This window comes from Talpa europaea (genome assembly GCF_964194135.1).
Source record: "Talpa europaea genome assembly, chromosome: 12".
NCBI lineage: Eukaryota > Metazoa > Chordata > Mammalia > Eulipotyphla > Talpidae > Talpa > Talpa europaea.
Genome location: NC_140079.1, coordinates 59,428,942 through 59,454,080, shown reverse-complemented (window position 1 = coordinate 59,454,080; position 25,139 = coordinate 59,428,942). Strand labels below are relative to the sequence as shown.

General features: G+C 43.7%; 1 protein-coding gene across 1 annotated transcript in view; it reads left to right on the top strand.

The window, feature by feature from the left end:
* Window positions 1–16,267, top strand: part of TNN (tenascin N) — a gene marked incomplete at both ends in the record, with an annotated part of 48,148 nt that extends 31,881 nt beyond the window's left edge. The window contains 4 exons of the mRNA XM_084251006.1: window positions 5,956–6,052; window positions 7,001–7,168; window positions 13,928–14,091; window positions 16,127–16,267. Of these exons, the coding sequence (XP_084107132.1) occupies window positions 5,956–6,052; window positions 7,001–7,168; window positions 13,928–14,091; window positions 16,127–16,267 (570 nt within the window). The remainder of the gene's footprint in view (window positions 1–5,955; window positions 6,053–7,000; window positions 7,169–13,927; window positions 14,092–16,126) is intronic.
* Between the last annotated feature and the right edge of the window lie 8,872 nt (window positions 16,268–25,139).

Below are 25,139 nucleotides of genomic sequence, written 5' to 3'. Positions count from 1 at the left end.
TCTATGCTCTGACCATAAATCTGAGGTCAGTTCCAGATATAATAAAATCACTCTGTGTTCTAACCAATACCAGTCCCTTACCCCTTCTCATCTTATTTTCTGGGAAAATGTATCCAGGAGGTGATACATAAACAGATTCTAGAGGGTTCTCCTTAAGCCACCATACTCCTAAGCCATGTGGAATCCTGAAAACTTCTCAACGGAATCTTTTACTAACTATTTCCATATTTTTTGGGTTCAAGAGTCTTTTGTCACTGAAAGATGACTTTGTACATTGCTTTTTAAAATTGAATTTCTAAACTTCCTTTTAAGGAAATTCTTCTCCATCCAAGGCAGCAGGAACACAAATTGACTAACGGGGCCAGCACTGTGCCCTGAGGTAGCTGAGGCCACTGGTGGGAGGCTGGAATGAAGACCATCAGGGAACACTTAAGTGTCTCAAATATTTCCATCTTTATTTTCCATCTTGCGAGCCTTATGGATAACATTAGAGACTCTTTCCAATGACATTTAAATGAAATTTTCATTTTCTTCTCCTGACTTAGTCATTCAGGACATTAAGTTCTAGAGGGTAAGGACAGCTCTGTGGTGTAGAAATAGACATAAACAGATTTTTCTCCCTTTCTCCTTATTTGAGGAAGTGCTTTTGTTATCCCAAATAATTCATTATAAGGTATTTCCCCTTAAAAGAATGGAAATGATTAGATCCTGAGTGAATCCAGAAGGGCTGCCTATCAGTTCATTCAGAACTGGATATAATAAAATGCAAAGTAACATTTATTGAGATGTAATAATAACTTCTTATAACTGTATTGCCATACTCTGGCCTCAATACCTTGTGATTTATTTTAATTAATGACTTAGCTGAAGCTTCGACTTAAGAGTGTGACAAATGGGCTATTAACATCTCGATGTAATAATTCAGAGAAGTGAGGCTTGCCAAGGTTAACTCATTTGTCCAAAGACACAGCTAGTAAGCATAGAATTAGATCCAAATACTGATGCGAAGAGCATCAGGTTCATTTGTTAGAGTTTCCCTAGTCAAGCTGAAGCTTTTTTTTTTTTTTTTTTTTTTTTTTAAATCAGCAGAAAAGCTTCTATTATGTTTGGGGACTGTGCTTATTGATCAGATGCCAGGATCAGATTTGAGCCTGTAAGGTGACTAGTTGTGTTGGTGGGAATGTAATTTGCCTTAATACTGGTGGGACTGAACTTTGGTGCCACATCTACCCTGGAATTCCACTGTCCAGGATACAGAAAGAGTCCCAGGGAAGGGACTGGAACCCAGACTGCTGGGAAATTAATGCTTAGATTCAGATTCTTTTTTTTTAAACTTTTTTTTCAAAGATTTATTTATTTATGCATACAAGAGCTAGGGTGCAGGCCAGAGATGCGGTAGGTGAGAGGATTCACCAGAGACAGAACAAGCAGATGGACTGAAATACACTGCTTAGGAGAGCATTGGGTGAGTCAGGGGAGGTCTGCTGCTCCATGTGGGTCACCTCCCTGGCAGGTGGGGGATCGAACTCGTGCTGCAGTGGCTGCGGACAGCTTTGTAGTGCTGTATCTTAACACTTTGTGCCACCAGGGAGGCCCTAGATTCAGATTCTTAGGGCGTGCTTTTGGAAAATGGACTCAGCAGAATCATAAAGCTGTTTTCCAGCTTTATGATGAAAAGTTGAGATCACCGTTTTATCCTTGCATCAGCTACTAAGTAATTAGCTGTCTGACCGGCTAATCACTTTTCTGAATGTTCACATTTATAAAGTAGCATCAATGATGTTTACCCTGGAGCCAGCACTTAACAAATACTCAGTAAATGATTGTTACGAAAGTGAATAAATGGATGAAGAAAAATGTAGGAAACCAACAAAGGGATGGGCTATCTCCAAAATGTGAACAAAAGCGGAAGGAGAACAAAGTCAGTGCCAACCATAATTATTGGTCATGGTCACTCCTGAGTGACCTGAGTGTCACTCCAGGAGTGACACCCCTGTTCAGTGTTCTTTACCATTAGAGAACATTTTTACATGAAACATCTCATTTAGTTCTCCCAGCACCTCTTAGGTCATCAGCTTCTTTCAGCTTCTAAAGCTGTTTCAGGAATGGAAATGACCCCCTGGCCAGCCCTCCGCTAGAAAGTGTCTTAGGTCTGCCTTGGAGACCCAGCCCAGGGGCTCCTCCCTGCCCCTTGCTCACGGATGTCTTTGTTACGCTTTTTGGGTCAACAAACACAGATGGGTGCTTCAGAAGAGAGTTCAATGTGAGCGCCCACTGGAGCCCTTAGCACTGTCGCATGCAACCTGCTCTTGCCTTCCTCCTGGTCTCTTTCCAGAGAAAAAAAATGTAAACAATGCATGAATCTTAGGTTGTTTACCTTACTAAATTTAAAAAATATTGAACAATCATGCAAGTGATTGTTCAGTCTTGCACTTCAAGGCACTTGCTGCAAATTGTGGTGGAAAGGAAGGAGATTGGATTTTGTGCTGGGGCTTCTGCATTTGAATGAGTCCAAAGGAAAGTAGGTAAAAAGATGCAATGTCAGTCTTCCAGAATTCCAGACCACTGGGATTCCAGTGGGTTCCAGTCTCTTCCCTGGGACTCTTTCTGTATCCTGGACAGTGGAATTTCAGGGTAGATGTGGCACCTATGTTCAATTCCACCAGCATTAAGGCAAATCACATTCCCACTAACACAACTAGTCACCTTACAAGACCACTGGAATTTCAGATTCCAGCTGAACAGTTCTGAGGTCAGCTATGTAGTACTAATTCCAGTAGTATATATAGGTGTGTTTAACTTTTAGGTATTTTCAACTTTACTTTGTAAAAATAATTTAATTTTCTCTCCCTGGAACTGTCTTCCTTCTCCAAATTGAGTAATATTTGAAAAAGGTCCATATTCTCATGAAATGGTACCCAACTCTGGCTCCATTTCCTCACTTCTTACTCAGAAGCCAATTTGGCTTCACCCTCATTTCTTCCTAACACTGTCCTTGCTACGGTCTCCAGCGGTCCTGTCAACTGAGAAATAATCAGGCTGTAATCTATTAAGAAAGCGTTCATTCATGATTAAGAATCATGATCTGGGTCCACACCAAGGGGCAGTCCTTACGTGTTCCATCAGGGTCACGATGTAGGGGAGTTGTAAAAGATCAAGCAGGGCTGCGGCCTAGCAAAACTGAGGTCATTTGTTTGAATCCTTTGGATTGATTGACAGAAGTCTTCAGACAGACAGCTGCTGTGTGGGGTCTTTCTTAACAGCAGATGGTCTTTGTTTCTTTCCTGCTCATCGATAAAGACAGAACAGGGTGCTGCTGTCCTTTCATAGTCTTCGATAAGGAAAAATCAATGAGTTGGTGTACTTTAAAGGTTGCCAGAAGGAAGATGGGGGGTTGAGTTAGTAGTGCCTGCTGCCTCTGGCTGCTTGTTTATCACCTAGAAGTCTGAATAGGGCAGTTAGAGACACACATGAGACAGCCTGTTTGATTCAAAGTAGGTTCTATAACTCCCGGCCACTAAATTCCGTGGATAGTTCAGGCCTTGTGTTCCTTGACTCGCCAGCATTTTCCACTACCTTTCTCTTGTGTCCTCTATGGTTCCATCTTTTCCTAGTTGTCCTTCTGTATCTCAGTTGTTCTTTCTCCTTAATGAACTCATGATTTTTCATGAGACTGTTCTCCATGTGGCTCTATGGGAGGTCCTCGAGGCTTGATTCCAGGCCGTTTTCTCTTTTCAGCTCCTATTTTCTTCCATCTTTTCCCATGGCTTTGTTTTATCCTCTGTGTCTCAGTGGCTCCCTGTATTGGTTAGGAAAGACTCCCAATACATGAAAGCTTTTTCTCACATGTGCAAAGTCTTCTGTGGGTTTGGCAGTCACTTCCAAACCATGACTCAGAGATTTCACCCTGTTTCTATCTTGTGGCTCTGCCATTTCAACGAGTGGCCTTCACTGTGGCACCATGGCCCCCTGTCATGGAAGAGACAGCATGGAGAATTCCCACCTGCCCGCCTGTGATCCCACTTACTGTCCTTTGGCCAGAAGGAGTCACATAACTCCAGCTTAAGTGCAATAATGTTGAAAAAGAAAGTCTTTTTGACTTCATGGGGAAAGGAAAGTAACACGGGAAAAGGTGAACAGCTGGCCTTGTCTCAGACATACTCTCACCTTGAGGAGTCTAGTCCAAGTCTCTCTTTGGAACTCTAGTCTTTACATTCAACTGCTCCTCTGGCATCGTCTCCCAGAAGTTACACATTTGTCGTATTCCCAGATGAGCTCATGCTACGGTCACAAAATCGATTTTCTCCCAGTGAGTAGCCATTGGCTGCTGCAAGCCCGAATCACAAGAAGCTTTTTTTTTTTTTAATTTTCTTTTTATTTACATGTTTTTTACATCATTGTTCATTTTAAACATTTTGCTCCCCCCCCCCCACCCCTGGTGTAGTCCCCACAGTTTCCTTCACCAATGCACCTGTGCACCATCACCTCAGTCCCCTGTGCTCCTCCCTCCCACCCTTCCTACCTCTGATTCCTCTCCCTCCTCCTCCCCTGCAGGATGTCTCTGGTTTATAATTGTCTGTTTTTGCTTTGTTGTTGTGTTTTGTACTGTTATTATATTTTTTACACTGATGTCTTATTTGGTTCCCCTATATTCTTCCTGTAAGTGAAACCATCCGATATTTTTCTTTTTCCTTCTGACTTATTTCACTGAACATAATTCCTTCTAGCTCCATCCACATTGCTGTGAATGACATGAGTTTATCTTTTTTGATTGTTAAGAATCATTCTTGACTTCTTCCTCCTTCACTTCTGCTTTTGACCATCTCTGGTTTTATTCTCTATCACATCTGTTAAATTTTCCTTCTATCCTCAGGGCAGCCCCCTAATCCAAGCTACTATTTTCTCTTACAGTGGTCTTCTAACTGGTCTCTTGTGCCCACTCTTGCCCTTGCCAGTCTGTTGTCTATACTGAAGATCAAAGGATCTTAGCATGATGTAGCTAAACATCTTATTTCTTTATTTAAAACCAGTAAAAACTTCCATTACTAACAGGATAGCCAGCATATTCATTGATACCTAAGAAAGCCCCACCATGTCTCACCTTGCTTATCTCTCCAGCCTCTCTTCCCATCCTGGCAGTCGCAGCACCCCAACCTCTACTCCCTCTCCAGACTGCTTTCACCCATCCTGTACTTTTCAGCCAGGGAGATTTCCTGGTGCCTGGTCAGGTGCTTTTACTTGTGTTCACAGTCCTATTGCAGTTTTTCTTCATAGCCTTTATCACAGTTTTAGTTGCATATTAATTTGTTTAATTATTTGATTCATGACTGTTTCATGATGTGGATTATTAGCTCCATTAGCTCCATTAGATTTCCTATGATTATGCACAGTGCCTACTGCATATAGATGCTCAATAAATATTTGTGGGATGAATGAACTTTCTTTGATGTGAGTATCAAATAATTGCTATGTTAGAAATCAAATGAATTAAAAGAAAATCAAACTATTTAGTTTGTGTGAGGGCACAACATATAAACATCAGGTGCCCCAATTGAATTTGAATAGATATTGAAGGTACAGGTCAGTACAGGAAGTCTGGAATGTTCATCCTACCCAACCTAGTAGAACAATGGTATCATCATTTTCCCAGTTGCCCCTGGCCAAAAACTGAAATTTCTGAAGAGCAAGGACCATATCTGGTTTTATTCTGCACATTTCAGTGTCCAGCCTATGCTTGTTAATATAGTAGAACCAACATAGTGGAACTACTGAACCTACTAAAAATCTTTTTTTTTTAAAGAAAGAGGGACTCTCCTGAGGGCATCAGTGTGATTGTAGGATCATAGCCCTGTTTTTCCTCCCAGTTCCATATAGGTAAATACAAATATCATTCCCCTTCCACTCAGCTACATCTACTCAAGCGTGTCGGAGTGAAACACCCATCTCCCTTTTCAGGTCTTCCAGAGGCGGAACACTGGGCAGCTGGATTTCTTCAAGCGCTGGCGGACCTACGTGGAAGGCTTTGGGGACCCCATGAAGGAGTTCTGGCTTGGTATGATCTAGTCCAGAAGGACTGGGTTATGGCGAGAGATTTTCCCTCAAAAAGCTGATCAGGCAGCTTGAGAAAGCTTACCACAATCAGGAGGAGGCCCAAGTGACAGTGACATGCTGAGGGACCATGACCAGGTGTTGGGGGGCCATGGTGCCTGCAAGGTTCTTGTGAGCTTGCAGCCTGTGAGAGTCTGGGACTGCCATAGGTGTCTTTATGTTGTATTTCAGCTCCACAGGACCTGCCTGGCGCCTGAACTTCCTAGAAACCAGAAGAGTAGAAAAAAATAGTTGAATAGTTAGGATTCCAGGCTATTATTGGGAAGTTATTCTAGTGGTTCCTGAAATTCTGCTAGTAATGCCAGTCATTATTGACATTGTTTTTTTTTTTTTTTTCTGTTTCCTTTTGAAGCAGATGTTCATTGAGCATGAAATAGTCAAAAGCATCAGTTGGGAAATAAAATAAAAAGTCGTAACTTGGATAATCAGTGTTAATAGAGAAGATGATGTTTGTGGCTTGCTTAGTACAAAATCCCTTAGCCCTTATAAAATCAGAGCTGTTAGACTGAGTAGCTAACCTTTCCTCCCATAGTGAGATTAGCGGATGAAACATAGAACTACTTCAGCTTTCCTGGAGCCAGTCTAGCATAGTGGCTAAGAACTACCTCAGCTTTAAGAGTTGGGGGGTCATTGTGGGCACATTTGTCTCCTGATTACCAACCCAGGACTCCCAGCTGAGAACATGGTTCCCACGTTCATTAGCATGACTGTGTCAAAGAAGTCATAGGCTGAGTAAACAACCTCCCGCACCTCCAAGAGAAAGTGTGGCTCCCCCATTAGCAGAGGAGGTAAAGGTTAAAATGAATTTTGGTGTCACAAGTTTCAGGTGCCAAGAGTGGGTGCTCACATGTGTTGGTTGTTGGGTTATCAGAATTCCATTCCTTTTGTTTAGGACTTGACAAGCTACACAATCTCACCACTGGCACTCCTACCCAATATGAGGTAAGAGTGGATTTGCAGACTGCTAATGAATCCGCCTATGCCGTCTATGATTTCTTCCAAGTGGCCTCCAGCAAGGAGCGGTACAAGCTCTCGGTTGGGAAATACAGGGGCACAGCTGGTAAGAAAAAATGTTTCCTTCTTGTTCTCTGTACATCTAAGGATTGGTTTGCCACTTGCCATGTTTCTGGGGGATGGAGTAATGTTCTGCCAAGGTGAATTGTTGTCATTTAGAATTGAGTCAGCTTCTTCTAGAGGCTTGGGGATAAACTGAGTCATTAAAGCTGTCCTTGAGCATCATAAACACAGAGCTTCTGTATATTGTACTTTGATACTCCTGCTTAAATTCTCTCCTCTTATACTCCCCAAATTCAGGCTACTGTATCCTAGACTGGTGAACCCACATTCTGAAAAATCTCAAGGTATACACCCAGCTTCCATTTGGCACCAGGGCCGAGGCTGCCATCTTTACACAGCAGTGCATGTGTTTATTACTTAGATCTTTTCTGGCACTTTGCCATGCAAAGAGAAATCATTAAGGTGCTGATTCAAACAATAAATATGGGTCTCTTGAACCTCATACAATTGTGACAACACAGAAAATAGCAGTTCAGCTGAGAGCAGTTCAGCTGAGAGCAGGGAATCTTTAGTCTTGATTAGCTGTTCTTTGGATGGAAGCCAGTTGATGATGAGTCCAGTTGTGAAGGAAAAAAAGCAATATTAAGCAATGTGACCGAAACATTGGAATTATGCTATTGAAACTTTTATTTCAGAGGGGAAGTGTGGTTATTGTTTTAATGTTATGTTTTAAGCCTCTTTTTTTTAAAAGATTTATTTATTTATTTATACAAGCACTGGGTGTGGTCAGAAGCGCGGGAGGGTGAGAGAATTCACCAGAGCCAGAGCAGGGAGCAGAGCAGGCAGAAGGACCGAAGCACACTGCTGAGGGGAGCAGTGGGCGGCAGGAGAGGTCTGCATACCATGTGGGACCCTTGCCAGCGGCCGGCCGGGGATCAAACCAGCACTGCAGGGGCTGTGGGCAGCTTCGCAGCCCAGCACTCAACCACTGTGCCACCGGGGAGGCCCTGTTTTAAGCCTCTTAAGTTTTCAAAACCCTAAATCAGTCTGTTGCTGTTGACTTTGGTATAAGTGGGAATGTGTTACTAACTAAAGTGACCAACGGTTTGTCGGTTTGTCTCTCTCCTTAGACTTACATGTAAATAGGTCCATTATAATAGATGGATTATAATAAATAGGTAAATTATAATAGAACTTTTAGAAGAGTCAAAGAAGTGGTAAGGAAGATAAAGAACTATAGGAGTGTGCAGAAGGTGGTTACATTGAAGACTGAGGAGATTGAAGGAGGCTTCCTGCAGGAAGGGGAGCTGGAATCGTACTGAAATTATAGAACTAACATGGGAGAAAAGGTGGAGACTCCTCAGATGGAGCAAGGACTGAGCAGAGGCAAGAAAATTGGGGTGTCTATTGAACTCTTAATGGCAGAGATCGTGAACAGACACTGCTGAGAGACAGGGGTCATGATCTGAGGCGGCCAATTGCTATTGCAGTTTATTTTTTTCAGATCTTATTTAATTTTTAAAAGATCACATGAATTTTGCATTTGCTCTTGATTCCTGGTGCTTAGCATGGAGTAAGGTACATAGTTTAGAAAATGTTATTGCATACACCTGAAATTAATGTTATATAGCAATTCTATCTCAATTAAAAGCTGTTACTGCTAGTGAGGCCTTTCTATGTAATATCCTGGATGTTTTGTACTGTAAAGAATAGTCCCTGAGATCTAAATAGGGGTCAGTAAATAGACGAGTTTGGTGACATAGTGACATGGGAGGACATATAGTGAGAGGAATAGGCACCTCCATTGTGTGAGGAATTTGGGCTACAGACCCCAGAGAGAACCACTCAAGGGTTCTGAGTTGGGGTTGGGTGGGGAAAGTGTACAAAGAATTGCATGGTTGAGAAACCATCTTGAATAAAAGGGCAGGAGTCAGAGGAGTCTGCACTGCATTGGGCATTGTCACTTCTTTTCTTAATGGCCTGGGTCTGCACATACTACAATCTTTTTTTAAGGGTTGTAAATACCCACCCATAGTAAAATATTACACAGGAAAGTCAGCATAGAAGTAAGGCAGTTAAAATACAATTGGAAACAGATAGGATTATACGGATATTCACTGAACAAGGATTTCAAAACACTCTTTTGTAGGGCTAAGCACTCTGCCTTGCTCCATCCTCCCCCAAGCTCCAGACAAGCTGGGGCCACATTCCTGACTGCTGATTCTGGGGCTGGCCCTTAGATGTGTTGGGGTGTTCAGATGCCCCTGGGCTGCCAGTGCCTGTGGGAATATTGGCCATCCCCTTTCTTTCCAATACCACATTCATACTGACCACGGTGATCAGTTAACTTTGTTATGTCAAGCTAGAGCTCTAGTGTTCGGGGCTCTGATTACAGATGTGCAGATGTGCAGCCCCATGGAAATGTGTGGGTTAAGACTCACACTCTGCTCAGAATGTCCCGATCATGGGATCTTCCTCAGGCAAGATATGGGTGGAGGTGTTTCCCTTGGGTCCCTATACTCCGCATCCCAACCTGACACCAATGCCCTCCCCTCCTCCTGCTTGAGGATCTCGCTTAGTCCTGTTCTTTCATTCCCCTTCCTTCTGCCATTCAAAATGAACTTTTCTGAGGCCTGACTTAAAATAATCCAATAAATGAACTGATGCTAATGGGGAAATGAGTGAAAGGGAGTCAACATATTCCTGAATTAATGCCATTCTCTTCCCAGTTACTCTATTTGAATTTTAACTGTGATTAGGGGATAATTCCCATCCTAAGGTTGTTCAGGCCAATGGTGTCAGTCAATGGAGGATGTATTTTTTAATAGGAAGGCTTGGGAAATGTTCAAATCATGCAGCATTTAAGGCAGCAGTCCAGTCTTCCCAGGTGCACTATCATTTCGTCTTTTAAATTCTGAATTACAGTCGTGAGGTTAGCAGAGTTTTGGCTTTCCTCATATGTGCTGATTAGCCCCTGAGGAAGGTTTTGAAATTTAGGAAGTGTCTGCTAATCATGTCCTAAATGATGAGCTATTGTTTAGAGGACATAGCGTTCAAATGGAAGGTGAACTCTTCGATGTCTCCATATCTGGGCCAGCTCTTCCCAGCCTTTAACTCCAGTATAGCTCTGATTAGAACTACAGATGTGCAGCCCCATGGAAATGTGTGGATTAAGACTCACACTCTGATCAGACTATTCAAGGGGACCTCCACTTTTGCATCCAGCAAAGTAATTTAAGAAAGTCTATTATTCTTCCATGAAGGAAACACCGCCCATCAAGGTAATGCTGTGTCCATGTAGTTTCTGATTCTAAATCGTGGAGCGAGGCAGGAAGAACATTTGTGAGCTCTACTTTCAAGGCACTGTTCATCTGTTTAGAGATTTCAGAAGGTTCTCAAATAAAGTTTTTTCATTATAACATTGATGAGAAATTTGCCAGAGTTGAGCAAATGACATTATTTGAAGAACTGCTTTTATTATGTGTAGTTTCGCTTAAAGTCATAGTTTCCAAGAACCTATAGATTTACAGTATAATGAAACTATAAATAGTTAGGTTTTCAGAATGGTGCACAACAACCCTATGGGCTAATCCATCACAGCTGATTTCATGGTCCACCTGCAGGAGACCTCAAGTTGCTTCACTAGGGAAGGACAAGGAAATGTGACTGAGGAACTCAGTGTTTTGTGAGTTGGGAGCAGGGATGCCAAATATCAACAGTGAGGAATTTTTTACCCCACATGCCAGTGCCTTCTCTGCTTAGAAGTGGGTTTTTATTTATCTATTTATTTTTTAAAGATTTATTTAATTATACAAGAACCAGAGTACAGACCAGATGCACAGGCTGGTGAGAGGATTCACCAGAGACAGAGCGGGGAACAGAACAGGAAGACTGACAAAATACACTGCTGAGGGAAGCAGCGGGCAAGACAGGAGAGATCTGCTGTGCCATGTGGGACCCTCCCCGGCCAGCTGGGATTGAACCTGTGCTGCAGAGGCTGCAGACAGCTTTACAGGGCAGCGCTCAACTGCCTGCACCACCAGGGAGGCCGTAGAAATTTTTTTTAAAATATTGACACTTCAGAGACAGAAAATTATTGGGTACATGGGCAAAAGGAAAACCAAGAGATGGCTTGATCACTCTTTCATTGACCCTGGTCTCAGGGAAGAATCTATTCTAGATCCAGACATACTCCTGCGCCTTTGTATGACTTGTAGGGCATGCTGATGGCTTCTTCTGGTCTGAGATGGCTGCCTAGGTTTCCTTTCCTGGAGGAAGATAGTTGGTCTCCGAATGACATTTAGATGAGATAGATAATAACCAGCTCAGAGCCCTTCCTGGGCTTGGGTTCAGACCTTTTATGGGCCTCCCACCACCTCCTCTCCTCTCCCACCTGAGGAGAACCAGCTTCCCACCCAAAGCCATTATACTAGAAGTGAGATCTTTATCTCTCACCAAGGTTTTCTTGTAAAATTCTGCTAGAAGAGAGCAGTCTAACCCTCACTGGCTTTTCTCCTTTATCTTAGGGAGATAAATTTAATAAATCAGAATACTGTCTTGGCTGGGGGCCTGGTGACCAGAGAAAATTTTCTTTTTGATTTATGAATACACTTACTATCTGTGCTTTGAACATCAGTACGGCTTCAGTTTCTAAAAGGGAGAAAATCCATCTGTGGAAAAACAACTCTCATATTCAGACTGAAATCTACTTCACCTTTCTTTATCCTGTGTGTGCTCAAGGTGTTAGATAACCACAAATAAGTCTTGTAGAAATAGCCCTGTTCAGAATCTCCAAAAACGGCTTTGGGAACTTTATATGCAAGTTAGGTAAGCTGTGCTCATTAACAGTGAGCCTTTTGTGTCATGTGAAGCTGTAGTTACTTATCTGCAAAAAATCTAAAGGGAGGAGGAACTGCATATGAGTGAAGTGATAATTCAGTCACCTTTCCTTGACTGGAGACAGAATCAGGCGGAATTGGTTTGCTGTATCTGGGTAGGAGTGGCCTTTCTCACCTTCCTTGCTCCTCCTGCTTTGCCAGGTGAGATATAAAGGAGCTGAGGTTTGAGCTCCCAAGTCAGAGGAACAATTTGGGAACTTCCCTTTACAGACTATTTGTCAACTCTTTATATATCTGCCCTCAGCCACCCCAACTTAGTTCTCGAGAGCCTGTACCTCTTCTGTTTGTATTCTTAGAGCCCAGCATGGTGCTGGGCCATGCTGATGTGACCTGCATAAATGAATGAAATCACAGGACTGAAGTTCTCAAATTTTAGCTTGCATCAGAAGGGCTTGTTGTCATCTGAGGGGCTTGTAGAAGCATACCCCCGACAGTACTACCCCTGAGTCTCTGATCCTCTAGTTCTGGAGTAGGGCCTGAGAGTGTGTGTTTCCAGCAGATTCCCATGCTGCAGGGACCATGCTTTGAGAATTACTGTTGTAAAGTGTCAGCGATGGCCCACTCTTGTTTGCATAATTGGAGACTTCCTTTAACTAAGGAAGCTGCAGGCAAATCAGTATGTCAGAAAGACCCTGGACTTGGAGTCTGAGGACCACGCTTTGAGTCTTGGCTCTGCTGTTTATAGACTATGGGACCTCAATAAGTCCCAGGGGACTAGCTTCTGTGAGGTTGTTTCCTCTTGACACTAAGAACTGCCCACCCCACCCCAAGGCTTATTGTAGGGATCCAATGAGAATATACATTAAAGATGGTTGGTAACTTGAAGATTAGATATAAATATAAATGTTGTTATTGAGGAGCAGAACTTGATTAAGCTTGTGATTGATGTGGGCCCTTGTTGCTTTTTATGAACTGAATTAAAAAGAAAATTTATAAAAGGATGACAAATCTGATGGGAAAATAGGAGAAATACAAGTAAAATAATGATAGATTTCCAGACAGGATGTTATTAAGTCTTATGCTGTAGCCCAGAGGGCTCTCGAAGTTCAGGTGTGTGACTTAGGAGGGTGTGTGGGAGGATTAATAAGGAGAATCTTCCTCAGCTGTGGGACTAAGCTAGACTTTGAAGAATGTTTAGGATTTAGACCAATGAAAGCACAGAGTGAATGGAAGCATTCTCTGGTGAGCAGAGGCATGGAAGGTGGGCCTGTCTACTCCACAAGTGGAAGGTGCCTGTGGAGATGATGGAGTATGAGATTGTGCAGAGGAAACAGCCAAGTTACAATCCTGCAGAGCAAGGAGTGACTCACCTCCACGTGGTAGGGAGTAGGATGTTAGAACTGAGGTGATGAAAATGGGCTCTTGTGTTACTGCAGGCCCACAGAGTTGAGGGCAGCTCCAGGGAGGCGGCTGTGGGAGCAGGAAAGTAGATGTGTGTATGGGCGATCTACAGAAGGAATGCTTGATAAAGGGGTAAACAGGGTTCTTAAGCACAACTCAGGGGTGTCAAGTCTAGGTGGTCAGGAGGATGATTGAGGAGAGACAGGGAGGACAGAAAAGCAGTGAGCTTGTGTGAAAAGGTGGTAAGGTACTGTGGGGAGATTCTGAGATTGGTTCTGGATATTTCAACATTTCACATGATTGTGAAGCTTCTAAGTGAAACCACTGTTAAGGACATTGGAGAAACAGGCCTGAAGTTTCTGTGGGAGACCAGGAAAGGGGAGCTATCTCTTTCATGTTCTCACCATTTGGAGTGAGGAGTTACTTATCTGTGACATAAGTATTGGATCCTTGGTGTTTTCATGCTAGAGGTTTTCCTGCCAAGTCCCCTTTTAGGTAAGAGTACAATCACCCCCTCAGTGGCTCACCTTGGGCTCTCATCTCCTCCCTCTTCCCTCCTGCAGGGGATGCTCTTACTTACCACAACGGATGGAAGTTTACAACTTTTGACAGAGACAACGATATTGCCCTCAGTAATTGTGCCCTGACTCATCATGGTGGCTGGTGGTACAAGAACTGCCACTTGGCCAACCCCAATGGCAGATATGGGGAGACCAAGCATAGTGAGGTGAGTGACAGGTGAACCTCCTTTTTGACCCAGGCTCTGCCCACATTCTGTTCCCAGAGAGACACCCTCCAGGCAGGTTCTGATGTTTCTCTTTCTAATGCTTCCAGTTAGGGTTTCTCCTCCAGGCTCCACAGACAGGTCAAGGCACATCCCACCCACATGTCTGCCTCTTCCTGCTCTGCGTTCCCACCAGGGCTGTTCACTTACATAGTGTTGGAGGGTGTTGATCAGCCTTCCCCCTGCTGAATGGAGACAGATGACACGGTTTGCACTTCATCTCATGTACTGGTTTGCACATGGACACTGTCTTCAACTTGGACTGCTGTAACAAAATACTGTAGATGGGTGGCTTAAAACAGCATATGTTTATTTTTCACAGTTCTGCAGGCTAGCAAGTCCATGATTAAGTTGCTGGCAGATTTGAATCCTGGTGAGAAGTCTCTTTCTAGCTTGTAAATGACCACCTTCTCACTGTAGTGAGAGATAGAAAGCTCCTCTTCTTTTAATGAGGAAACTAATCCCATCATGGGCGCCCCACCTTCATGAATTTATCTGAATTTAATCACCTGCCAAAGACCCCACCTCCAAATACATCATATTAGGAGCTGGATTTCAATATATAGATTTGGGGGGGCATTTTGTCCATCACAGATAATTCATAATTCTAGTTTTTTTCCTGGATAAACTGAACTATTTCTCTCAAGTCTTTTGCTGTCCAGGAAAATACAATCTTTTATGCCTTAAGTCAGACCCATCCTTGGATCCACTTTACCCAAAGGCGTCCCAAGACTACCCAGAGCATTGTGCTCAGCTCTTTCTAAATGAGTATGCCCATGGGATTGAAAGTTCTAAGGACTTCTCCCTACTCCCTTGCTCTGAAACATTCCTCCTGCTGATCTCTTCAATCTCTGTGATGTGAATATCATCTTGACTTCTCGCCAGCTACAGGGCATCTCCTGCCTGCTTATTCACAGCTTCTTGAAAATTGCATCTTTGTTCCTACTCATGAACCCATCCCCTTCATGAACCCTCAGAACCCCATGAACCCTCAGAGCCCCATGCTGGGGTACCAATTTCCCACTCTAGGTCCTGATTCTAGCTTGTACGAAGCCACCAAAACTCACACTACTGGACATTATTTGAAATAGTAACACATCTAAAGTTCAGGTACAGTCTGATTACTTTGGCCCTGACCAGGCAGCTCGGGCCCCCATCCTTCTGTGATTTTTGAAAGGGAAGAGGAAATTTGCCCTCAGGGAAGCCAAGAGGATGGGTCCATGCATCATGGTGGCAGCCTGTGGGCTGACTCGGAAGCCTGTGATCAGAGATCAAATATTTGAAATGAGCAGCCAGCATGCCCTAAACCATCCCCATATTTGCTAATAAAAGACATTCATCTGGTTAATGTGCTTTTCACAGTCTGCAAGGCATTTAGTTTCTTGTTTATTATTTACCTCACAAATTAAAATACATAAAATCGGTCACTTGGGCTCTTTATTGGCCAGGTTGCAAGGTTATTAAGTGAATTAGATATTATTGCACTCACTAGTCAAAAGACATAAAATGAAATTTAGTTTTCAGCAGACTATTTGTTACCCCAGAGCTAATATCTAAACAGTCTAAATTGAAAATGATTTTACACAATTGGCTAATTAATATGTTTATTTTTGCCTTTAACTTTTTGGAAAGGAAAAGAGTGAGACAATTTGATCCTTGCTGGCCAGTTTGACCCTGTATAACTTTGATACCGTCCTGGCTCCAGCCACCTCCTGGCTTACACCCCTATTGTCCAACCAATGGATGGGGTGGTGTGGGGTGGGCTTCCCTGTCCTCTGCCTGCCCTATGCCAGCTGCCCAGCAGAGGGCGCATGTTTCCAGAATCAACTCTCACTTCCTTAGCATAGCTGTCTGTCCAAGGCACATCACTCCACTTCTTCACCTGTTTCTCTTTTTCTTTCCCCTAAACAGAGAGGGAAAAGAACATTCTTTTGTACCCAAGTGTCTTTTCTTGATGTTTATTTTTTTTTTGATGTAGGGGGTGAACTGGGAGCCATGGAAAGGACATGAATTCTCCATTCCTTACGTGGAGCTGAAAATCCGCCCTGTTGGCCACAGTGAGGAGCATGTCCCGGCCAGAAAGAAGCGGGCACTAGGAGAAAAGACCAGGACATTCTGATAGCCTGCTCGAGCAATCGTTGCACCAGACAAGGCCAGCCTGGGGTTGGGGCTGCATACATGAGGGGTGGGGTGAGCAGTGGTGACTGGTTAATAGAAGGTTGAGGGGTGCTCATAGCCTCTAATTTCTAGATGGCTGGATAACCTGCAGAACAAAGCATGATACCAAGCTTCCTTCTCTGTCACCTACATTTTTGCCCATGTGTTGGTGGTCAGGGAACGGGGGCAGGGGCTGGAAATCAACACAATAGAAGTTGCGCATTGTGTGGGGAAAACAGCACTGGGGCTGCAAGGTGTTTCAGTTTATCTTCAATAACAAATAGAGTTAAAGCAAAAAAAAAATCATCTAGCATTTCACCAACTGAAAATTTCTGGAAGTTGGTAAATTTAAAGCTCTTGTTGGTACAAATCTTTCTAGAAAGCAGCCCAAAAGAGGAGTTCTAATGACCAAGAAGCCGGGTAGCCAGATGCCTTCCATTAACCACTGGGATTTGGCGAAAAACCCCTTTTCAAAAATTGCTGGTGTTATGTGAGGAAGAATAAAGGGAACCGACAGGGACCAAGATGGGCTCACATTTAGCCAAGTTCTGACTAGTATCCAGCCTGCTGGAAATCAAAGCTTCCGTGTTACTCTCTCTGGGCACCCCTTTCCGGCTATTTGCATAATCATGTTCATCGAGCTGCATATGTTGCGAATAAATTATCACTTGTTTTAACTTTAAAACACTCGACTCCCTTGATAATTGGTGCCACCCAAAAGCTCTTCTGTGACTCTCTTTCATACCTTTCAAGTCTTTTGCCTCCCTCCTCTCCTGAGCCCCACAGAGTTGGACCCCTGGGTTTTCATTGCTCCAGAGGCTTATTATTTGAACCAGCACCTGGCAAGGTCACTTTCTGCTTATTTCCTGTCAGTTTGGAGGGTTTTTTTTTGTCATGAAGTCAGGGACCGTTGAAGTCACTTCAGTTCCTATTTGAAAAAAAAAACAACAACAAAACATTTGATTAAAAAAATTGCTTTGTGTTATTTTCTCCACACAAGTGCACTTGAATTCTAAGTTTAACCCAAGTGCAAGTGAAGGTACAATTTGTGTGGAAGTATAATGGAATTTCGTTGGCTGTGGCCTGTTACTTGTGTGATGAAAATAATGGTATTTGGAGCCAGAAGTGAATGAGGGGGGAAAGAAATGCCCTAAAACTGCAGTCCCCCACCAGGACTAGGGGTGTTGTTTGTTGCTTCAGTTTCCCCAGGTTTTAGCCACTGAATAAATGCCAACCCGTATTTTCCAAAAACAGTTTTTGTTCACCTTTAAAGTTTTCAGTGTCCCCCTTCCACATACACCTGCACTCTGAGCAATGCCATGGTCACTCTAGATTTGATAATGAGTGGCCTGACTGCAGCACAGTTTCAGTGTTGGCGCTACACATTAAAAAATATGCTTATATGGGCCTCCCTAGTGGTGCAGGGGTTAAAAGACACAGTGCTATCAAGCTATCACCAGCCACTATGGCACAAGTTCGATCCCCAGCAGGCCAGGGAGCAGCCCACATGGTGCAGCAGACCTCTCCTGCCTCGCCCGCTGCTCCCTTAGCAGTGTGTTTCAGTGAATCTGCCTGTTCTGCTCCTCACTTTCTCCACACATCTGGTCTACACCCCAGTTCTTGTATGCATAAATAAATAAATATTAAAAAAATGCTTATATCCAGCATATATAAAGAACTCTTACAACTCAACAACAAAAAACCTGATTGAAAAACAGGCCTAGGATCTGAATAGACACTTCTCCAGAAATGACATACAGATGGCCACAGGCACATGAAAAGATGTTCATCATCTCTTATTAGGGATATGTCAATTGAAACTTCACCTCACACCATGAGAATGGCTATTATCCAAAAAAGAAAACAAAAAAATCAAAGCCAAGAACCAACTATTGGAAAGAACAGAGAGAAGGAAACTCTCATGCACTGTTGGCAGGAATGTAAATTGGAGCAACTGTTATGGAAAGCAGTGTGGAAATTGCTCAAAAAATTAAGAATAGAAATTCCATAAGATCCATTTATTCCACATCTGGTTATTTCCCTAAGGAATATGAAAAATAATAATGTTCATCACATTAATTACAATTGGGGTAAGATTTGGAAACAACCTAAGTGCCTGTCACTGGATGAGTGGATAAAGATGTGGTATATCTACACGACAGCATACTACTCAGTTGCAAAAAAGGATGAAACTCTGCCATTTCCAAAAACATAGGTGGACCTAGAGGACATTATGCTAAGTGAAATAAGTCATGCAGAGAAAGGTCTGACTTTACTCATATGTGGATGATAAATGAACAAAACAAAACAAACTCAAAGAGTATGAAAACAAAGTAGTGCTTATCAGAAAGGAGGGGGAAGCAGGATGTGTAAATTGGGTAAAATGGGTCAATTGTGATGGATGGAAACTAGGCCTTTGGTGGTGAATATAATGCAGTCTATAAGGATGTCAATATGTAAGTTTTTGCACCTTAAACCTGTATGTTATAAATCAATTTTACTTTAATACAAAATTTAAAAATAATTAAAAATAAAAAAGGGCTTGCACATTGTTCATTGATTTAATGAGAATTTGGTCATCTGCCTACTTCTTACCAGGTGGTATGCTGTCCACTGGGGAGACAGGTGAGGGCACAGAAGTGAGCAAGTTAAACATGGTCCTTGCACTAATGCAGTGTTGTGCTGTCATTCATTCATTGCCTCTTTCATTCAACAAGTATTGATTGAGCCCTATTTTTTTTAAGATTTATTTTTATTTATACAAGAGCTGGGGTACAGGCCAGAGTTGTGGGAAGGTGAGAGAATTCACCAGAGACAGAGCGGGGAGCAGAACAGGCAGACGGACCGAAGCAGTGGGCAAGACAGGAGAGGTCTACCTTGCCATGTGGGATTCTCCCTGGCCGGCTGGGAATCAAACCAGCACTGCGGAGGCTGCAGACAGCTTCACAGCGCTGCGCTTAACCCGCTGCGCCACCAGGGAGGCCCTGACTGAGCCCTATTGTGTTCTACTCTAAGCGCTGGTGCAGAACGTCACATTCCTGCCCTTATGCTTATATTCTACTAGTGGAGACTGTCAATAATCAGCAAATAAATGTATAATTTTAAGAAGTATTTAAGGTGTGGAAGAAAAATGCAGTAGGATTAAGTGATGGAGGCAGAAATTGGAGTGGAGGTGGGGAACTACTCAGGCCTCTCCGAGGAGGAGATATTTGCTGAGAACTGTCAGATTTTTTTGGGTGCTGATTTGGCTTTGTCAGGATAAGAGCCTGAGCTAACTTCTTAATCCATCTGAAAGGTCAACCTGTACACTTCCTAGTTCCCAGTCCTTTCATTTTCTGTTGGCATGGACAGTCCTCGCCGGTGATACAGGAGTCCAGGGCTCATCCCATTGTGTGCAGACTTTTTTAGAAATGAATTGTCCCTTTGCAAAGCACATCAAATTAGGGAGTAATTCAGAGCCAGGGTTACTGCCTGGTAACTAATGCTTCTCAACTTTTAACATGCTTGCTAAACAGGCTTGATAAAGCAGATGACTGCGTCCCATTTTCTGACCTGATCCAGTAGTTCTGGCTAGGCTCTGCTGGACTGGAGTATGCTCAGAGTCTCTATGGTGTAGGGGCCAGCTGACCGATGCTCCAGAGGCATCTGATATGGCCGCAGCCCACCCCAGTGGTCACTGTCCTTAACAAGTCTCCATCACTTGACCAGCATGAGGACTTGAGGGAAACTGGAGTTGTTTCTTGCATTCAAGTCATGAGGCCAGGAAGAGATGGGGTGGAGAGAATCTCAGCTGACCCTTTGAAGGGTGGCAAAAGAAGTCTGAGAAAGCTCATTTTCAAGAACGTTTGTCTGATGGAGAAAACATTCCAGGCCTAATCGTCCATGCCTAACCTCATTTTAACATGGCCAATGCTGGCAGCAGCTGCTCTGGTAGCTGAATATGGGTCCAAGGAATGGGTTTCTAGGTAGATCTGCTTTTCAGAGGGTCAAATGCCTTTTTAAGAGTCAGGCTATGCGCTATCTATGGGCTTTGAGCCTGAGGAAATTCATACCACTAGGACAAACCAGAGCAAACTACGTTTGTCACAGAAGGGACAGGCTGCAAACCAGGCATTAGGTCGAAATGAGGACGAAACTATCAGAAGCATTTGAGAAAAGGGCCACGCCATTGCCTGTTCCTTACAAGACACGAGCAACACCAGCAAAGCAGTGACAAACAGAACAGTTGCCGCCTACAGCGTGGTGGGAGGGACGGGGGACAGACCATGACAGTGGGGGGTGCACTGGGGGCAGCGAGCCCACAGTGAACCCTGTGGGCAGCGTGAGGGTGCAGGAGAAAGCACCGGGAGTACGATTTTGGCAATAGGTCTAGAAGGATGGCTCTGAGTTTGCTAGGAGAGAAATGAGTATTGTGGAGGGAAGGCAGGACACTTGGGGAGAGAATGTGGTAGCAAAGGTAAGAAAGGGTGGAGTGTGGCATGTTTGAGGGAGAAAAATGGTTTCTTGGGTGAGGAGTGCTGGTGGGTAGCCATGTAGGAGATGAGGGACTCTTGCTTGGCCACATAAGAATAGTTGATCCTTGAACACCACAGGGGTCGGGGCACAGACTGCCCTGCAGTAGGAAATTAGTGTGTAACTTATAGTAGGCCTTCAGGATCTGCAGTTTTGCATCCATGGATTTAACTTACTTCTATGCCTAGTTGATTCCGTGAATGTGGGAGCCCATGAATAGAGAAAATATCTGAGGAGAGAAAAAATCTGCGAGTAGAAAGCAATCCTTGAATAAGTGGACCCCCGCAGTTCAGACTCAATATTGCTCAAGGATTAACTGTACTGTGACTCTCAGCTCTCACGAACCATTGGAATCAGCCAGAGCTTTTATGTCTATAGATCCTATACCCCCTGCATACCCTCCCCCTCCCCATATTGTGCATTGGAGTTTTTTTTTAAGCTCCCAGGGAGTTTGGAAATGCAACTGGGGCTGAGAACTACTGCTGAGAGAACATTCAGAGGTGTTTACACCTTTGAGTGACACCTTCAGTGAGCCTTGTATTTTGGAAATATCAGTCTGGTGCAGGATAGGAATGTTGGGGAGGTAATGAGAGGAGTTTTGGGAAAAGGGTGGGGATTGAGACAAGTTCAAGGCTATTGTAATGGGCATAGTTAATGCCTTTCTTGGCCTGTGGTGAAAATGATGAGAAAGGGAGAAAGAGTTCAGATTAAAGAGAAATTTCAGAAGAAGAATCAACAGGATTTGAGGGGGTGGGTGATAAGGGCAAGGGCGGGGTCCTTTCATGCCTGAATTTGGAGCTGGTTGCCCTAGACAGTAGCTTCCTCTGAGAATTAGGTGCCTAAGTTAATGTTTATCTGGTGATTTCAAGAGCCCGGCTTTCTAACAATTCTCAGGCATCAAGGACCATTAACACCAGAAAATTCGGAGGAGCCAGAGAGACAAAGATGTGATCAAGGGGATGATGCAAAGGAAAAGGCCCAGGTGTGGCATGTGAGACGAGAGAATGTGGACCCGGAGAACTAGAAATGGAGGTGCAGCATGACAGAAGGAAAAACAAGTGTAAAGAACAAAAAGCTCTCGGTGAAATGTAATCGTTTGCTGGAGGAAGACCTCTGCTAGAAAGAATTTCAAGTCATTATCTTAAGTCCTTCACCAGGGCAGTGAGGAGGATCAGGAAGGAATTTCTGTCAGCAAGAGCCTATCAAATAGCGGCCCAGTGCAGGAGCCACGCCATACTTATTCAGGCCAGGAGATGGCAGTGTTGTCCTGCTGGGAGCCTCTCCCTTCCTGCTCAGGATCATCTCCTCTATAGAGGGGTGCCCCGCAGGTTCCTACTTTTCTTCCTTGGAGATTCAATCTGTGGGGTACAACTCAGCTTCCAGACTATGCATGTGGCTGTGCGGGCAGCGTAATGTACAAAACAGACAACCGGGAAATAGTTTGAAGTGATTGCCCAGGGAGATCTGGGCTCTCTCCCCTTACCTGATCTACTGGGTAGGGTGGTGAGACAAGGGGGAAGGGGTGTCAGCATGAAGAAAGATGAAGGAGGCACCCCTGGAAGGGATTTGGGGTAGTTCTTAAGGTGCAAATGAATTCCCTTTCCCGAGGTCCTTCTGTTGTTTCTATGGGGAAATAGGACATGGGTTGAGTTCTAATTTCAGTGTTATATAAAGAAGCTGCGTTCCCAGGTTAGCCCATAGAAGCCTATTTATTCTGTAATACAGATAAGCCATGGTGCCTTATTATAATGACACAATAGAAAACAACAATATCACAGTGTGTCATTAAGATAAAAGAAGGAAACAGAATGGAGTGAAGCAGCTCTTTATTTTTGTAAGTGAAGAAAATTAGATTTAATTAGAGAAGGATAAGGATGCAGATGAGACTTGCTGTGGAACATCCCAAGGAGACACCTGGGTACCCTCAAGTCTTGTGAGCAGAGCTCTGAGTTGTGATCATTGGGTCCCTGACTCAGAAGGAGCTCTGGCTAGTGAACCTCTTTGAGGCAGCTCCCCCTCCCACCCTCCAGGGCACTGGCCTGCATCACAAGGCCTGGTGGGCCAAAGCGGGGGTGGAGTAGGAGGCCCAATACTGGTTTCCACTCCGGGCCCGGGTTTCTGGGCCTTATTTTCTTCATTTGTAAAGTGAGACTCACATCAATTCCTGATTTTCTCTCTCCATGGTTGCTGCCAAAATGGCTGAGATGATGAAAGAGATTTTATGAACGATGGAACTCTCTGCAATGGTAAGAGAGGGGTCTTAAAAAATCTTTAGTTTCTCTAACTTCATTGAAAACTTTTGAATGAACTTTTTCTCTGCCTTTGGGAGAGGTGCATCTCCAGCCAGCTCTGAGGGGTGTGCTGTGAAAAGTCATCAATTGTCTTTCACAAGTGGAAGACAGAGACAGGGCAGAGTGAGAGGGTTAGTAAAGAGAAAGGAAAGTCTGTGTACACTGCAGGAAGCGTTTCTTTGAGGATGATACGAATCAAGCTGTAAGCGGTGAAAGGGATCAGTTGAGGCGTGGAGTGTCTGCCTTTGCAGAGTGTCCTAAATGGTGTTCCTTGGAACCTTTGCTAAAAGAAAAAGAGCTTCCATGGTTGGATAAGCCTGGGAAAACTCTGAGTAGCATTAGTTTCTTTATTTTAGTACTTGTTAGAACCTTTCATGTTCTAACAAGTCTTAGGGGGTGGGTAGGGAAGTCAGAGTATGCAACATTTTGCAAACTTACTTGACCATAGAATTCTTTTGTTTTCTGAGTATCTGGGTAGTTTTTCTCACGGTGTGGTTCAGAGACCACTGACATTTACCTCCAGTGCTTGTCAGGAGAGCAGATTGTCTGGGCCCACCCTAGATTTAAGTAAATTTACCAGAAGGGCAGAAAGGAACAAGGAAGCCACTCTTATAAGAAACACTCCTAGGTATCTACCCAAAGGACACAGAAACATTAATTCCAAAGGGCACCTGCACCCCTATGTTTATAGCAGCACTGTTTACAATAGCTAAGCTTTGGAAACAACCCAAATGCCCAAAAATAGATGACTGGACCAAGAAGATGTGGTACATATACGCCATGGAATATTACTCAGCATTCAAAAAAGATAAACACATGCAATTTGCAGCAACATGGATGGCGCTGGAAGGGATCATGCTCAGCGAAATAAGCCAGAAAGAAAAAGAAAAATACCGGATGGTCTCACTCATAGCAGGAATCTAGAAAACTTAAATAAGGGACCAGGAAAAAGAATAACTATAAGAAAGACAATATCAAAATCAACAAGCAACTATATACCAGAGACACACTATGGGGTGGGGGGGAGAGATGGGAGTAGGATCAAAACAAGGGGGGTGGGAATTGTAACGGGACTATAACCAAGATGAAAATGCATACCTTGTGCAAAAATGAAAAATGATGTAAAAAATATGTAAAAGGAAAAAAAAAAGAAAAACAAGAAACACTGCAGTCATTTTTCTTCCCTTTCTTTTCCCCCATCCCTGCTTCAGTGAATTTATTTAGCATGTAGTGAGCACCAGGCCCCACGCTAGATAGCTGAGATGTTGTGGTAAATAAGACAGTCATAATTCTGGCCTCTTGAAGGCTAATTCTGAAGTGATGAGAACGGGGGTGGGGTGCTGGGAATACAGAAATACACACAATGAAAGTGCAGCCAGCTCTTGCTGAGAAGGGGGGAGACTCATGGTTAGGGGCACTTTACTGTAGGCAGCAATGCAAATGCAGAGCACTTGGCCAAAATTATGTTTGTAATAACAATTAAGATTTAGACTAACTCAGCATAGCAATCTTCACCCTGTCAAGTTTGCGAATATCATCCTATAAAGAAAGCCCAGTGAGTCTTTAAGCACATTTAGTTTGAAGACCAGACATCTAGAGTGTTGATGTTCTAAGGGAAACCTGCAAACTTTTGTTGAGGCAAAGTCTCCTAATATGGCCACCAGGGGCACCGTGACCCCAGGGTGGCTTGGTTGCGGGCAGAGGGGCTGAAGTAAGGCAGGATGGGCCTTGCCAGTCACTTACTGTAAACTGGGAATAAGGATACTATGCAGACAACACAGTGAGTGGTGAAACCAGGGAACAACATATCACACCAAGAGGATAGAAAATGCAGGTCACTTTCACTCCTGATCTCACTGACCCTGCTGTGCCATTGGACTTAAGGGTCTTGCTTTCTTTCTGAAAGTTTCCTCCCCTTTCACTTCCAGGACACAACTCTCAACGACCTGTATTCTGTCCTCCATAATAACAACCACGTTCATTGAGCGTGTACCGTCAGCCAGGCCCTGTGCTAGATGCTATATATGCATT